General features: G+C 40.5%; 2 protein-coding genes across 8 annotated transcripts in view; one reads left to right on the top strand and one right to left on the bottom strand.

Annotated features, from left to right (window-relative positions):
• The window catches only part of SEMA4D (semaphorin 4D), a 143695-nt gene that overhangs the window by 103921 nt on the left and 24149 nt on the right, over nt 1-15625 (top strand). For all 7 annotated transcript variants that reach the window (XM_014577957.3, XM_014577956.2, XM_075931883.1 and 4 more), the window contains 8 exons: nt 80-173; nt 1721-1834; nt 3889-4040; nt 5729-5904; nt 5999-6155; nt 7175-7397; nt 10821-10936; nt 15100-15272. In XM_014577957.3, the coding sequence (XP_014433443.2) occupies nt 80-173; nt 1721-1834; nt 3889-4040; nt 5729-5904; nt 5999-6155; nt 7175-7397; nt 10821-10936; nt 15100-15272 (1205 nt within the window). The remainder of the gene's footprint in view (nt 1-79; nt 174-1720; nt 1835-3888; nt 4041-5728; nt 5905-5998; nt 6156-7174; nt 7398-10820; nt 10937-15099; nt 15273-15625) is intronic.
• Nucleotides 7398-15625, bottom strand: part of SECISBP2 (SECIS binding protein 2) — an 86779-nt gene continuing 78551 nt past the window's right edge. The window contains exon 19 of the mRNA XM_075931875.1: nt 7398-8067. The gene's annotated coding sequence lies outside the window, so the exon portion shown is untranslated. The remainder of the gene's footprint in view (nt 8068-15625) is intronic.

Raw genomic sequence — 15625 nt, 5'->3', positions numbered from 1 at the left:
GACTGCATAGAAGTTTTATTTGAATTAGAAAGTAAAAAATGTAACTCTCTTTATTTAACTTAAAATTAATTCTATATAGAATGTAATGTCATTTGAACTTGGAGGTAAAAATGAAGATGGTAAAGGCAGATGCCCATTTGACCCTGCCCAAAGCTACACCTCTGTTATGGTTGGTAAGTTCAAACTTTAATAACGTTATTAATAAAATATCATTGATTCTGTCTCCTCCTTCACACTCTAACCTTTTTACCAGGACATAACAGACTCTGTTATGTTGTTTTAAAAAAATATGTAATGTATTTAGACAAAATTCAAAATATTTGTATTCAATATTTACAGGCAGTCCCCGGGTTATGTACAAGATAAGGACTGTAGGTTTGTTCTTAAGTTGAATCTGTATTTAAGTCGGAACTGGCATCCAGATTCAGCCGCTGCTGAAACTGACCAGCGGCTGACTACAGGAAGCCCGAGGCAGAGTTGCTCTGCCCCAGGCTTCCTAGAATCAGCCTCTGATCAGTTTCAACAGGCTGATTCTGGACGCCAGTTCCGACCTACATACAGATTCAACTTAAGAACCCCAGGCGTCCCCAAGTCACCTGCCGCTGAAACTGATCAGCGGCTGATTCCAGGAAGCCCGGGGCAGAGCAACTCTGCCCCGGGCTTCCTGTAGTCAGCGCTGGTCAGTTTCAGCAGCGGCTGTCTTGGGGACGCCTGGGGCAGAGCAGCTGGGGTGCTGCTGGGTTGCTGCAGCAGACCAGGGAGACGTGGAGCAAAGTCACGGAGCACGCGGGCAGCGGACAGCCCAGATGCGCCGCGGCTGTCCCGCTGCCGGCGTCCTCAGAAGCTTTGCTCCCCGTCTCCCTGGTCTGCTGGTCTCCAGCAGACCAGGGAGATGGGCAGCAAACCCTGTTCGTAACTGCGGGGACTGCCTGTACTGATTATCAGTTTCAAGAAAATGATACCCATTGCTATAATCATTCATTCGCATGATTGTCGCCATGCATTTCATCACGTATAATCTGATGAAATTGTCAGTGAAATAAAATTGTACTGCAGAAGAATCTGTATATAAATGTAAATAATTTAAAATTGTGTGTCATTAAATTATCGGGTGAAATATTACGTGGGCTGAATATTTCCTTTTTCTCCAAACAGAATGTTAAACCACACTAAGTCTTTGTTTGGGGAAACCATTGACATTTTTGCTTGTATATTGATATTGCAAATCCATGAAAGAGAAATTTAAATGAATACGAAATGGAAGGAACACACTGTATTATATATAATCCTTAAAATATTAACTGATTCGCTATGGGAGGAAAACCCTAATTTTTTTCCTGAATAATTTCTAAGAAATTAGTACATTCTAAAAATTCAGTGGCATAGTGTAGGTTCATTTATATTTATAATATAAATAATTTAGAAGCAGATATGTTCACTGTTACTGCAGGAACAATACTGGTAACTGCCATTAAAGTTGTATTAGAAGAGTAACAAATTAGATATAAAAACATCATATCATCTTTAAAGAAGATCAGAGGGGAAACATAAGCCATAAAAATATTGAGTTTAATATAGACATTTTTGCCATCTTCCCTCAAGAGAAGTTTAAATTACTATATATTCTCTTGATAACTTGTCTTGAAATATTTCTGTACATTTTTGTTACTTAATCAGTAGCATGGCTTGAAGTATTTATTTTGTTTTATTTATATGAAAGATGGAGAGCTTTATTCGGGAACCTCTTATAACTTCTTGGGGAGTGAACCCATTATTTTTAGAAACTCTCATCAGAGCCCACTGAGAACAGAATACGCAATACCTTGGCTTAATGGTGAGTACACACAAAAGCAATTGAACTAATTTATTTTACTGAAGGCTTTTTTCCTTTAAAAGTTTTAACTCCTTCACATTGCTCTGTATATCTTCACTAAAACCTTTTTCTGTTCCATAAAAGGATAATGGGTATTTTTGGCCTTCTGAAAGTTCAGATCTCTGAGCAAGTCTATGGATATATTTCAAGGGAAAAAAACAATTTTGTGATTGTTCTGAGGTGCTGTTTCTTGCTATATTTTGCTTTTAGAAGAAATTGTTTTTTAATTGTTTGTGCTTGTGAGGGAGAAACACTTAGTTTGAGATTTCTAGCGTCTCTGTGGCATTCACTCTGAATCATCTGTAGGGCATTCAAGTTTAGACATGATCCAGAAGCTGTGCAGTATATCCTGTCTCTTTTTATCTTGCTTAGTCATGACAAGCCAGACTATTAGGTGATAAGGAAGAATGTGTCCTTACCTTTCTTTCAGCATGTTTTCAAGTTCAGTTTAAGGACTGCATGAGGTTGCTCAGTTTCCTCTTTAATTTAGAAAATGTATTGGGGTTTGAGAGTATTCAAAGAAGTTTTTGAACTTCTGTAAAAACGAAGGTTAAAAGAGAGAAGTGGCAAAGTCTACAGAGTGTAAATTCAGTCCTGTTAAAAATCCAGGTTCTGGTTGAAAACTGCAGTTCATTGTTGCTTTTTCTTTGTAGGGCTTTTTGTAGTACCATTATCATTTGTAGTGTTTCAGCTCATTGCACACAGAATAGCATTCATGTGTTAGTTGCATCTGTTTGGTTTTTTTAAAAAGAAATTTGGAAACACTAAGTTGCTTTTGGAAGTTGTAATTGAATTAAATCTTAAGTAAATTTCTTCACATTCCACTTTGTACCCAAGGATCTAGTGGCAAGAAAATGATTTTGAACTAAGGATGTTGAGGACTAGTTGATGATCCGATAAGCAAATGCTTTATCAGGTAGTCAAGTCGACTAGTTGCTTCCTCTCTTCTCTCTCCCCCCCCACCCCCCACTGCCTCTATCAGATAGAGTCCCCCACTGATCCCAGGTACCATGTGGGCGCTTCACCTTGAAATACACAAGAGCCCCTGGAGGGGGAAAATCCAACTCTCAAATCCATCTGGCTTGAAGTGGAGGTCCAAATTAAGGATGTTAAATATTAATTTACTAGTCGAGTAGTTGATTGTTTCCATCAGCTAGTCGATAGGCACTTCCGCATTCCTCCTTTGAAATGCACGAGAGCCCCAGCAGGGGGATCTTCCACATTTCAAAGTGGAAGTGTCTGTGTGGAGCCCAGAGTCAGGGGAACTTCCAGCTGACCCCGGCCTGCACACAGAGTTCCAACTTTGAAATGCACAAGAGCCCCCGCTGGGGGCATTTCAAAGGAGGAATGCAGAAGTGCCTATCGATTATTCAAGTAGTCGATGGAAATTTCATCGACTACTCAACTAATAATTTAATCAATATTTAACATCCTTAGTTTGGACCTCTGCTCCAAGCCAGATGGATTTGTGAGTGGATTTGGTGGAGTGCAAATATGGTTGAATTTATGAAAGGATTTTCAAGAAATGGAAGCTGACCAACCCCTACAGCTTTGATTTTTGGTTCACATTTAGTTAACACAGACCTCAAAGGAGCATGAAGCGTCAGTACTCCACTTTCCCCTTCTTACTTGCATTTTTTCCAGCCAGTCCCAGCAATTGTTGGCAGAGGAGGTGGAAGCTAGTCAGGAAGGTTGACTAGATAGATGATCAAATAAGCAAACATCCTCAGATCATGCTTGTCAATCTATTAGGTGTGGGCCTATGAAATCATCAGATTGCAAACCTATAGCTCCATTCCATGCTGTTTGTCTCAATGTAAATATTCCACACTGCTGTGCTCTCCAGCAGCGGTGTCCTAGAAGGAATTGATGGTCTCAAGAAGAAGCTACTTCTAGGCCTTCTAGCTGGAGGAGTTGTCCACAACATGGTGTTTGGAAGAAAAGATGGCCCTCGAGAACCCCAGAATAATGAAAAAATAACAATGTAGAATGCATCTTTTTATTTGTATCTGTAGAGCCCAGTTTTGTTTTTGCTGATGTGGTGAGAGCAGATCAGAACAGCACCGAGGGAGATGACGACAAAGTGTACTTCTTTTTCACCGAGATGTCTGTGGAATATGAATTTCTTGGGAAGTTGATGATTCCAAGAATAAGTAGAGTGTGCAAGGTGGGGGACAATTTAATAATTGACTTTAACCAATATCTAGACAACATCTGCAATATATGAAAAATGTTTCATATTGTGTTTTATCCATAGCATTTAGGAAGTGTCCAGATCTATTCTTAGCAAATGAAATATTCATATGAGCCCTCTGTATCTAAACATAGTTACTCAGAGAACCTCTTACTGTTTGTGAGAACAAATACTTTTTTTAGCTCCCCCCCCGACTGAAGAGAGTAAGATTTCAGCATATGTCCCAGCTGGAAAAGTGATGATGATGATGATATAAGACTTTTTTACATAGAGATGGTTAGTTTCTTTTCTGTGGTGTGACAGGTGGCACTTAAATGGACAGGTGTCAGAGCCTTAAAGAAAACAGTCACCAGCAACCTGATTCTGTCACACTGAATGTGTTTAAACCTGGCTATTACAGGCTGAGTTGATTCTCTGCTTGTTAGAGCTGACATGAAAATTTTCTAATGGAATAGAAAATGCTCATTATACATTCCAGCAAAAGATTTTGTATTTGTATTGATTTAATCAAAATTGCAAAAACATTTTTCTTAAGGTTAAAGTGTTTTCTACTTTATTGTTTTAATGTTGGTTACATTATTTTAATTTAATTTAAGCACCGGTAACAAATGTTTCCTTTGAAGCGTCTATATTCCAGCTGCTTGAGGCAAATTTACTTTGTTCTTGTAGGTATGCTCTTTTGTCTGTTGATAGTTTATCAATGCTTAAAGGTGAAAGTACTATAAAATTTGGAATAGCTTTTTAACTATCTATTTGGATTCAGTTGCAGATAGTGCATATGTATTCAAGTGCAATCTTAAAAAGAGGGGAAAAAGTACTTGATTGCCTTTTGGAACTAATACATTTTGCACAATAGTCTGTATAGAAGCCTTGAATAAGACGCAAGAATTTCTGGCAAATATTTTGATTTAAGAAACCAGCTTTTAAAGATTAATAGCACAACTCAGGTTAGAGATCCAGAATATTGTGAAACTTCTTGTAGTCACTGCACAACTAATTTTATTTCTGGAAATACAGTCTAGGTAGTTGGAATGATCTTACTTGTTAAGGTCTAAATCCTGCAAATTCTTATTCATGGTACTTATCCTAATTTCAGGATTGAGCCTTTTGAATTAAACAATACATTTATGTTTGCCAGACTATCTTAAGTTAATAACATTTTGAAGTAATCACAAAATAGACACAATATTCTCTCTTATATAAGAACAGTTATAATAATGAAATATTGTGTAGGTTTTTTAAAGCTCTATGCTCGGCTCAATTTACTGCCTGTTGTTTTAATACAGTTCTTTGAGCCTTTCATATGTCTCATCTTCCCTCCAGAAAATCTGTACTGAGACTTCAGCAAAGCTACTACAGATCTGCACAACCTAACTGAAATTAGCATTTGGCCCCCTAACACTAATTTATGTGCTGAAAGAAACCACTGAAGTCATTAGAAGACTTCTTATATCCAAAAATCTCGTCAGCATTGTTAAGTTTGTTGTTGCATCTTTTAATTGTTTTCTGTGCATTATATTTAAAAAATTATTTGTGACTATTCAGTTTACATTTTAGAAAATACATACCAGAACCAATAGACATTATAAATGTTGACCCTTTATTTAAGAAAGAAAATATGCCTTATGTTTTTCTTCTTTTTCCCTCAACCCCTCTGAAAGAGGGACCAAGGAGGATTAAGAACTTTGCAGAAAAAATGGACCTCCTTTCTCAAAGCCAGATTGATCTGTACAACACCCGATAAGAATTTAATTTTCAACATCATCAATGATGTTTTTATTCTGAAGTCCCCAAGTCTGCAGGAACCAGTGATTTATGGAGTTTTTACCCCACAACTGTGAGTATCATTTAAACTTGTCCCAGAAATGTAAATCTCAGTTGGTTTACCACCCCGCAGTAAAATGCTAACGTTTTCCATTGTTTAATTTTAGGAATAATGTAGGACTCTCTGCAGTGTGTGCTTATAGCTTATCTACTGTAGAAGAGGTTTTCTCCAAAGGAAAGTATATGCAAAGTGCCACGGTCGAACAGTCTCATACAAAGTGGGTCCGATACAATGGGGAGATACCTAATCCTCGACCTGGAGCTGTAAGTTTGAATAAACTCAGAATGACAGCAGTTCCTTTTCTCTTCCACCTAAGGAAAAAAAAAACTATAAAAATTCAGGAAAAATGGTAGAAAATATTAACTTCGGTTAATATATGTGTCCTGATGCAGATACCTTTTCTTTTACTCACTGTTGTATTGCCACCTGATCTTTATGTTTTGTATCTAGCTACCAAGTGTTTTTTTTTTAATAGTACAGAGTTGGTTTAGATCACTATCTTCATAGTCAATGTTCATTTTTCAATTTTTGAATTGTCTTATAATTAAATTGGTACAGTAAATGATGATGATGTAAAAGGTATTATAGATCAATAGAAAGACACTGTGTGCATCATCCTGCAATCCTTTGTTTTGTGTCATCTGATTGCTCACTCGAAAGCTCTACTCGCAGTAATTAGTGTTTATATGATTGGTCTTTACCATTCTCTTTTTCTGCTTTCATATTAGTTAATTTTACTAACATGGTACATTGACTGTAGCTTAGACCTGGATGGAGGTTTTATACATACTGATATGTTCACCGATTTATTCACTCATCCTTCTACAAATTGAGACCGAATTTTTTGCAAGTTAGGAAGCTATAGAATATGAGTATGCACCTGAAAATAATGCTGAGAAGTATGTTCAGTTATGTTTGAGTTTTATTATTTACAGATATCCTTCCATAGCTTTAGCCAAGCAGCTTCTTTCAAAGATATATTAAGCATTCTTTTTGGAAGTTATACACTAAATACATGACCCATCGCAAAGATGGCCCAAATCATACTGTGTTGTCAAGATCTTTTTTAAAACAACTATCTTTTGAAATATTTCTCTATTTTATTTAGTGCATGCATGTGTACCTGGGAATTCAATGTGAGGAGTTAGGCTATGCAATGGGGCCCATGTTCCTACAGTGTTTTATAACTTTGAAAACATATGTTTGGAAAAAAGCAGGGGTATCTGCTGTCAACAGTGTACAATATGGTAAAAAACAAACGATCTCTTTGTTCTTCCCTCAGTGTATAAACAAAGAGGCAAAAGCAGCAAACTACATGAGTTCTTTAAATTTACCAGACAGAACACTACAATTTGTTAAAGACCACCCTCTGATGGATGACTCAGTGACCCCGATCGGGGACAGACCCAGATTAATGAAAAGAGATGTGAGGTATACACAGATCGTAGTAGACAGAGTCTCAGCACTCAATGGCAGTGTGTACGATGTTATGTTTATTGGTACAGGTGAGTTTGCATTACACTATTTTAATTCTCTGTTAGTACAGTATGGTGAAAGGTACTGTCAGCAAACAGAATGAACACTTACAATGCTTTCATACCAATTAGTGTCCACTCTTTTTAAAAAGTATGTGCCAGGATGACTAAATGGCCAATCTTGGTCCATTTAATAAACAAACAGAAAAAATCCCCACAAACAATTTAACTGGAGATGTGCTGGGGTCTCCCAAACTGATCTCCTTAAGCTTTTTTTGTGTGTGCAAAGCAGATCCCTGTATCAGCAGCAGGAGGGGAAAGGCCAACAACAGTAATATTGGGCAACTGCTGTTTCAGTTAGCAGCAGCCGCCTATAATGTACTTCTGTTTGTCCCTGCTTCCACAAGCAGTATGAGAAGGGATTGAAAGAAGCTCAAGGAAGCAAACAAGCCCTAAGTCTTCCTGATGGCAGATGGAAACTGGTGGGGAGCAGGTAGCTCTGCAGGAAGGAGATCAGCCTCTGCAGAGATACAAATGGGTCAGGAGTAGGGGAAGTTCCGGTCTATTTCTCTTCTTCCTCCTCTACCCAGGTGTCTCCAGTGACTGCTATGTGAAACAACAGACAGTTTTATCTTTAGGTACCAAGTTCTGTCCCGCCTGCTCATGCACTTTTAGAGGAGATATGTAGAAGGGCATCTACCTGTCAAAAGAAAACGTTTGTTAAATCTAACATCAAAATAACTGAAAAGACTAAGATTAGCCATTTGACAATCTTCTTTTAAGAGTATGAATTTAAAGAGTGGGGAAACTCCCAATTTAAAACCAACGACGACGAAAAGGAATGCTTTGGTAGTCCAGTATTCATCACAAAATTGGCATTTCTAATTTTAAAAAGGGTCATTGGTAAACCTATGAAACTGAAAGGGTAGTTGAATAATTTACAGAAATCTGAATGTTTTACTGAAAGCTACAGAGTTAATTCACTTTTTTGTAGTTTCATGTTTGACTTGTGAGAGACACTCCTCTTCCTTCCTCCAGTTAATTTCCCTGGAAAGCCTTTTTGTAATGCTAGCAAAGGGTGACTTTAAAATGGCACACCATAAAGGCACAGTTATATTAATAGGTTTCTGCAACTTAGAATCAGTTATGACCCACACCTGGGGCATTTTCATGCTCTGTTGAATTTAAACTGATTTAATTTAATTTAAGCTCTTTTGACCTTCGATGCAAAGATCACAATTACAAAATATTATAAGTACATATTAGTTACTTGAATCAAAATGTCCCCACATTTGAATTTCAGGAGAATAAAAATTATATTTATATTATATACATATTGACATGATCAGAGCTTGACAAATGGCGGTGAAATCTACTTGCCAGCCCCGCACTGTGCATGTACAAGACCCACATTGTGCATGCACGTGCTGCCGCTGAACGAGGTGACCGGCTGAAATCTACTCTCCATGGGCGAGAAGAAACAGCGATTTGTCGAGCCCTGGTCATGATAAAAATGTGTCTCATTTAATGCTTAACTTCCCCTGTTAGATCTGGATCTATGTCCATTTTAGAGGGGTCCTTCCCTTCTCCCTATCTGCCTGACCTAACCAAACTTTCATGAATAGTTTTAATTAACTTGCCTTCTCTGGTACAAAATAAAATAGTGAAGCAAATCCAATTAGGAAATGAATATGCCACACAAGAAGATTGGCTTAGTTCACATGTAATAAAGATAAGTGATTTAAGGTTAAAAACCAGTAGAGAATGGGAATTTTAAAAATACAGAAATAGATACTCCAGAGATTTAAAACTGGGAGGCATGGATCATATTCAACAAGACTCTAGGCGTTCTGGGACAAAATAGAATTTTAAAATGAGAAAATCCTTTGTGCTGTTAGCACAATACACCATCACTTAGTTGCCAAATTGGCCTGAGCATATTTTGGCATGGACTCAGTTCAGTTGGTGTTATCAATTCTTTCCCTTTGTTTTCCATTCAGATTTTCTACACTTTCTTCCACAGTTGTGCTACGTGGACATTTTTTCTTTCTCAGTACAATAACATGATCCTGGCAAACTCAGTTACAAGTCCAGCAATTATGTTTGGCTCAGTTGTTCAAATTACAGTTTGTGCTAAGTATTAACAAGTTTTGCAATATTTTGTGTTTCATACTGAACATTGAAGTTCCAGGATTTAAGTGAGAGAACATAATAACGGAACATTTAAAGGGCTGCACTGGAGTTTTAAAAAAAATCAAATGTATAGCTTTCACATTGCTATTTAAATTTAAAATATTGTCAATTAAATGCTTCCAGCAAAATTGTACCATAGATTTTATAGAACAGTTATGATGGTTAACTGCCAAAAGTTTTCTAAGGCATGGTTCTTTTAGTCTGGTCTAATGGCTAAATCATAGGGATGGATATGCTAGAACAGTGGTCCCCAACCATTTACGGGGCGTGGTCATTCACCCGCCGAGTGCCAGAGGGTGGGCCCCCCCCATAGCTGCGTGCCCAGGGGCAGGGCCCCCCCATAGCCGTGCGCCCGGGGCCAGTGCCCCCCCCAAGCGCCGCACGCCCGGGGCCAGCGCTCTCCCACCCCCCCAAGCGCCGCGTGCCCGGGGCCGGCGCCCCCTCCAAGTGCCACGTGCCCGGGGCCGGCACTCCTCCCATGCGCCACGTGCTCAGAGCGCGGGTGGCCAATCTGCGGCGCTCCCCATGTGCCACGTGCCCAGGGCTAGGCCAGTCCCAAGCACTTGGCAGGCGTACACAAATGCGGGCACCGTGTTGGGGACCACTGTGCTAGAAGGAATATGATTTAAAATGAAAGCATGTGAGTTGGACAGGAAAAGGTCTGGGTTCTGGGTTCAGCTTCTTACATTTAGTTGTGGACTTGGTTACTAAGTGTGACCCTGAGCAAGTTGTTTAGGATTTAATCCTATGGTTGGTTGAAAATTTTCCATTGTAAACTTTAATTTTGTTTATGAAAAATTGAGTTTTTGACTAAACATTTTTGGGGGGAATGTCTACTTGTCTAAAAACTTCTGATTTTTTTCCATTGCCTTTCACCCTCCCCAAATACAATTTTCAGATTTGGGTATTTTTTCCCTAAAAGTCAAGAATTTCCACAGGAAGAAAACATTTTTCAGTGTTCTGTTTCATCCTTCTGCTGTTAAAATCAACAGAAGTTCTGCCACTCTGGCCATTAACCTGTTTGTGCATTATTTCCTCTCTTGGTAAAATGAAGATTGAAATACTGATGTTAGTTGGCTGTCATGGGGCCTGATTTGTTCATATTTACAGTGTACTTCAATACTGTCTGATGGAAGATAAAGTATTATCATGCATGAAGTCTTCTAGTGAAGATCATTGATGCAAGTTATAGCAAACACATTTCACACACTGTCCTTCGTTGAGGTTCTTACTAAAGTGTATATTGCTTGGTTGTTTCAGATAAAGGAGCCCTGCACAAAGCTATTAGTTATGAAAATGGAGTGCATATTATTGAAGAAATACAGCTTTTTCCAAATTTTGAGCCAGTTCAGACCCTGTTGCTTTCATCAAAAGAGGTAAGCAGCACTGTGTGAAGACATTATGTGGGAGATTTTTTTTAAGGTAATTCCCAGTAATATGAAGAAAGAAAAAAGGACTTGTTGGAAAATGTGACTATCAATGAAATAATACTCAGAATATAGGATATAGCCTGAGGCCATAACATCGTGTCCTGTGCAACTGTCTGACATCACCAGATAAGGAGAGTCAGGCTGTTTGGTATGTGGATGGGAAGCTTCTAAAAGCAAATGCATAGGTAGTGAAGCAAGATACTAGTGTTTCAGTAGGTTGCATTTTTTCTCCCTGAATCTGTACTAGAACCAATTCCCCAATGTGATGTTCCTGGAGTTACCCATTTTATGAGTAGATGTAGAGCACAAGTCATTTTCCGTTATGGAAAAATTCTATAGAATTTCAGAGAATGGTATGCTTTCAACCAGGGCTACTCAACTTTGGAAGCTCCGGGGGCCACAATGATACTCTCAGCACATGCTGAGGGCCGCAACTTAAGTGTGGTTGCACATACATGCAAATATATATGCAGATATATGCAAACAGCTTCTTTCACACTGACGGCCATGAATACAAAGATTAAGACTAGACTACACAACACGCAGACCCCATTTAAGTCAGTTCTGCTGATATTAATAAAATGCAATATTTACCTGATTTGCACTCATATGACAGCACTTTTAATGAGCAATGACAGTCCAGGAATTTAACTACTAAAACGCATATCAACAGAAGACCATTATATTGACTACTTTTTTGTTTTGGCTCCCACATGGGTCATGTATTGAGCCCTGCATAAACCCAAACTGCACCTTGGGCCGCAAATAAATGGGCTACAGGCCGTATGTGGCCCACGGGCCATGTGTTGAGTAGCTCTGCTTTAAACCAACAAATAGTGTTGTGTAGCAGGGATGTCATCCTGCAAATTTTATAGATAATAATGTTTCCTTTCTATTAGCTTAAATTCTATCAGACTTTAAGTGGATTTGTCATGGGCAGGGCTCGACAAATGCACTCGCCTGTGGCGAGTAGATTTTATCAGTTGGAGAATGCAGGGGCGGACTGGCCCGGTGGGCAGTTGTGACGGGCTGGCCAAAGCCCGCACTACGGCCGGCGTGGCCCTATCCGATCCGCTGGCGGAGGAGCGGAGCGCCGCCGGGAAGGGGAAGGCACAGTCATTCTCCGCGTTGGGCTGCCTGTGTGCAGCTCTGGTGCAAGGAGGCGGGGCCAGAGGCGGATGCTGGCAGACGCCAGGACGCTGGTGTGACATGGCCCCGCTGATTTTAAAGGGCCGCAGCAGTTCGGCTCTGGCTGCGTAGCCCCAGGAGCTGACTGCGGCGCAGCCAGGCCCCACCCTGCCAGTTCCAGTCCTGCCATGGCCCCAACCCCTTTGCCAGTGAGAGACTGCTCCAGGCCGACCACCCAGCTCACTGCACCTGTCCCGTGCCGCCCTTTCCCCACGCCACCCGTGTACCCCCCCACTGTTCCCTGCACCCCTCTGGCTCTGTGCTGTCCCTGCATCCTGTTTCCCCTGTGAGTCGGGAGTGAGGGGTACTTGTCCATAGGGAGGGGCTGGACAGGCCAGGGAAAAGGCTGTTGTAATCCAGCAGGGAGTGAAAGGGGAGCTCGCTTGAAGCGCCTTTGCCTTTATGGAAAAAAACAAATGAAAATTCTATTTGCTATGTATAAGGCTAAAATGCCTGGACAAAAATGAAAACAAACCAAAAAAAAAAAAAAACCCCATTGCAAAATGCAAATGTGTAAAAGACAACAAAAAAAGGGGGGGAGGAGAGCCAAAAATGTTTTGCTTGGGGCAGTAAAAAACCTAGAGCTGGCACTGGGGGAGGGGAAGGGGCTGGACTACACTGTGGGGAGGGGAGGGGAAAAATATGGGGAAGGGGCTTGTGCTGAGGGGAGGGGAGGAGGTCAGGAGAAGAAGATGATGATGATAGGGGAAGGCATCAAGGGACGGGGTGTAGGAGAGACAAATCCCAGGGGGCCAAGTGCAGACAGTGAGGTAAAGGGCGGGAGGGGAGGTGTCAGTGTCAGGGGAGACAGGGTGATGCCGGGAGAGGAGAGAGTAAGGGCACTGGGGGCTAGAGGGGGCAGGGGAGGTGCTGGGAGAAGGCTAGAAAGAAGGGGGGGGCATGAGGAAGGCAGGGATGGAGCAAGTAATGAGTGAGGGCCCAGGGGCATGAGAGGAATGGGGGCAGAGGGTGGTGAGGGGGTGGGCATCAGGGAAAAAGAGAGCAAAGGGGGCAGGGGCAGTGAGGGAAGGGGGGGCACCAGAAGGATGCAGGTGCAGAGGGATTCTGGGGGTGAAGCAGAAGGACAGTCACCTGCAGGGGAGGGACCATCACTAGAGGAGAAAGGCAGGGCAGGTGTGTCGAGGGAGGTGTCAGGAGAGGGGACGAGGATCTGATCAGAGTGGGGCTACTGGAGGAGTGGGCACAGGGGGGAGAGAAGGGCTGGTGGAGGGGGGCAGGACTCAGGAAGGCTGAGGGCAGTGAGAAGGGTAGGAGTCAGGACAGCAGGGGAAGGTGAGGGGCAGCAGGCACCAGGGGAGCTAATGGAGCAAGGGGAGGAGACATGGCAGCAGAGGGAAAAGGTAGAGGCTTATAAGATAATTTATTAATAACTTATTAGTAATTACTGTTCTTATTCTTATTAGGAATTTATGCTATTAAAAAAACACTTTTTGGGGGGGAGAGTGGCAAGTCCCTGTTTTGTCTGGTGAGTAGGGTTTTCCAGAATTTGTCAAGCCCTAGTCATGGGAATAGGTTTTAATTCCAGTTTCCTGGCAACATACCAGCATAGGTCATAACATTCTGCCTACTGAAATTCCCTTGCTGTTCCAACTGAGAAATAGATTTTTCGCTGCATGTCCTAAACTCTAGTGTAGTTTTGCTCTGTACTGCTAAACAGTTGCTGAGTGGTTTTCTGACAGATTTGATGATGATTCTTCATGCAGTGTGCGCACTAATTAGGTATTGGGTCCTGCAAATCTTTACTTGTGTGTGTAATCTTTACCCACAGTAGTAGTCCCATAAAAGTCAGTGGAATTGCTTGCATTTGTCATAATTTTAGGCTCCTTGGAAATGAAAGGCTCTTTATAAATGTAGGATCATTATTCTAACATTTAGCATTTTGTGATGAACTAGTGCTCATAGACTAGTGACTGGGGAGGCTACCACTGTATTTGAAAGACAAGTGCTGAGTCTGATAGTTAAGTACATTTTGCTTGTCAGCAGGACTGTGTCTTTTCCACAGAGCCCTGAACACTACTTTTTCCAGCATTTCGTCAGTGGAAAGCTTTTCTGTTGTTCAGGAAGATGAAGAGGAACTTTGTAAATTCAGAGAGCCCGCTTTTTTGTTTTAGTGGATGGGTCTGCAGTGTAATAAAGCATTCCCAGTCCACAGGTTCCTAGTTAATTGTCCCGTACCCTACATATATACAAGTAGAATTTCAAAAGCAATATGAGGTTTCCACTCTCAAAAGAAATGTAATGAAAAAAATTCTTTTCTTACTCAAATTATTTGAGCGATAAGAGCTAATGTAATGAAATGGGGCATATAAATGAGAAACTGTCATTTTAAAAAAATCCTTTTAATTATATATTTAAATGCCTTTCCTTTTCACTTTTGCCTTTATGATTTTTGTTGAGATGTTAATTATTTAAATAATGCAGTTAAAATAGTTCCCTGAAAACAGCCTCCTAATGTGGCACTGATAGAAGCTAGCAGTGCTAGAAACTGTTAGGAAAGAGAGAGAAATAAAACAAAATATACAACATGCCACTATATAAATCCAAGATATGACCACACCTTGAATGCTGTGGGCAGTTCTGGTTGTCCCATCTCAAAAGATAATTGGAAAAGGTGAAGAGAGAGGAAACAATAAATTTCTTGGGGAGGGAAAGCGCGATAGCTTGGTGGTTTGAGCATTGGCCTGTTAAACCCACGGGTGGTACTTGGTCCTGCTGTGAAGGCACTGGACTTGATGAACTTTCAAGGTCCCTTCCAGTTCTAGGAGATAGGCAATCTCCATTAATTTTTTTTCCTCTTGTGTTCTGCCTGCACATCCTAAGAATTTGGTTAATTAATATAATGTGTTTGTTACATGATTTCCTGTGTGATTGTGGACGGTTTCTCTCTGTTACATCCACAGGGCAAAAGAGATCTCTACGCAGGTTCCAATTCTGGTGTGGTTCAGTCTCCCATTGCATTCTGTGACAAGTACAGCACTTGTATTGACTGTGTTCTAGCTAGAGATCCCTACTGTGCTTGGAAGTCACGTGAAGCTTCCTGTGTTAATATTCTTAAAGAAGGTGAAATTGAAAGGTAATAGCACTTGTTGAGTCTTCTGTGATTAGCAATAAGAGATTCTACATTTGTCGTTTAGATAGTCCCTGAAAAGATTATGTAATATTGATACATTTGTTACCTTATTAATCATTTATAATGGTTTTAATTTTAAAAAGTCCCGTTGACATGAATGACCAAGCACACTATTGCAATTTACTTACATTGTGTGCATGTATCATATTTATAACTTTAAACACTGACTTTCCTATAAGTTGACTACAAGATGATATGATAGTCTGCCTAATTTAAGCTTTGTCATTATTCTGTTCTATTTAAATGTGTGTGTGGAGGGGGAGAGGTTTGGAGGGAGCGGTGAGGAATATATGATT

The sequence above is a fragment of the Pelodiscus sinensis genome, chromosome 6 (genome assembly GCF_049634645.1).
Source record: "Pelodiscus sinensis isolate JC-2024 chromosome 6, ASM4963464v1, whole genome shotgun sequence".
NCBI lineage: Eukaryota > Metazoa > Chordata > Testudines > Trionychidae > Pelodiscus > Pelodiscus sinensis.
Note: the sequence above shows the minus strand (reverse complement) of the source record. Positions and strands in the feature narration are given on the sequence as shown.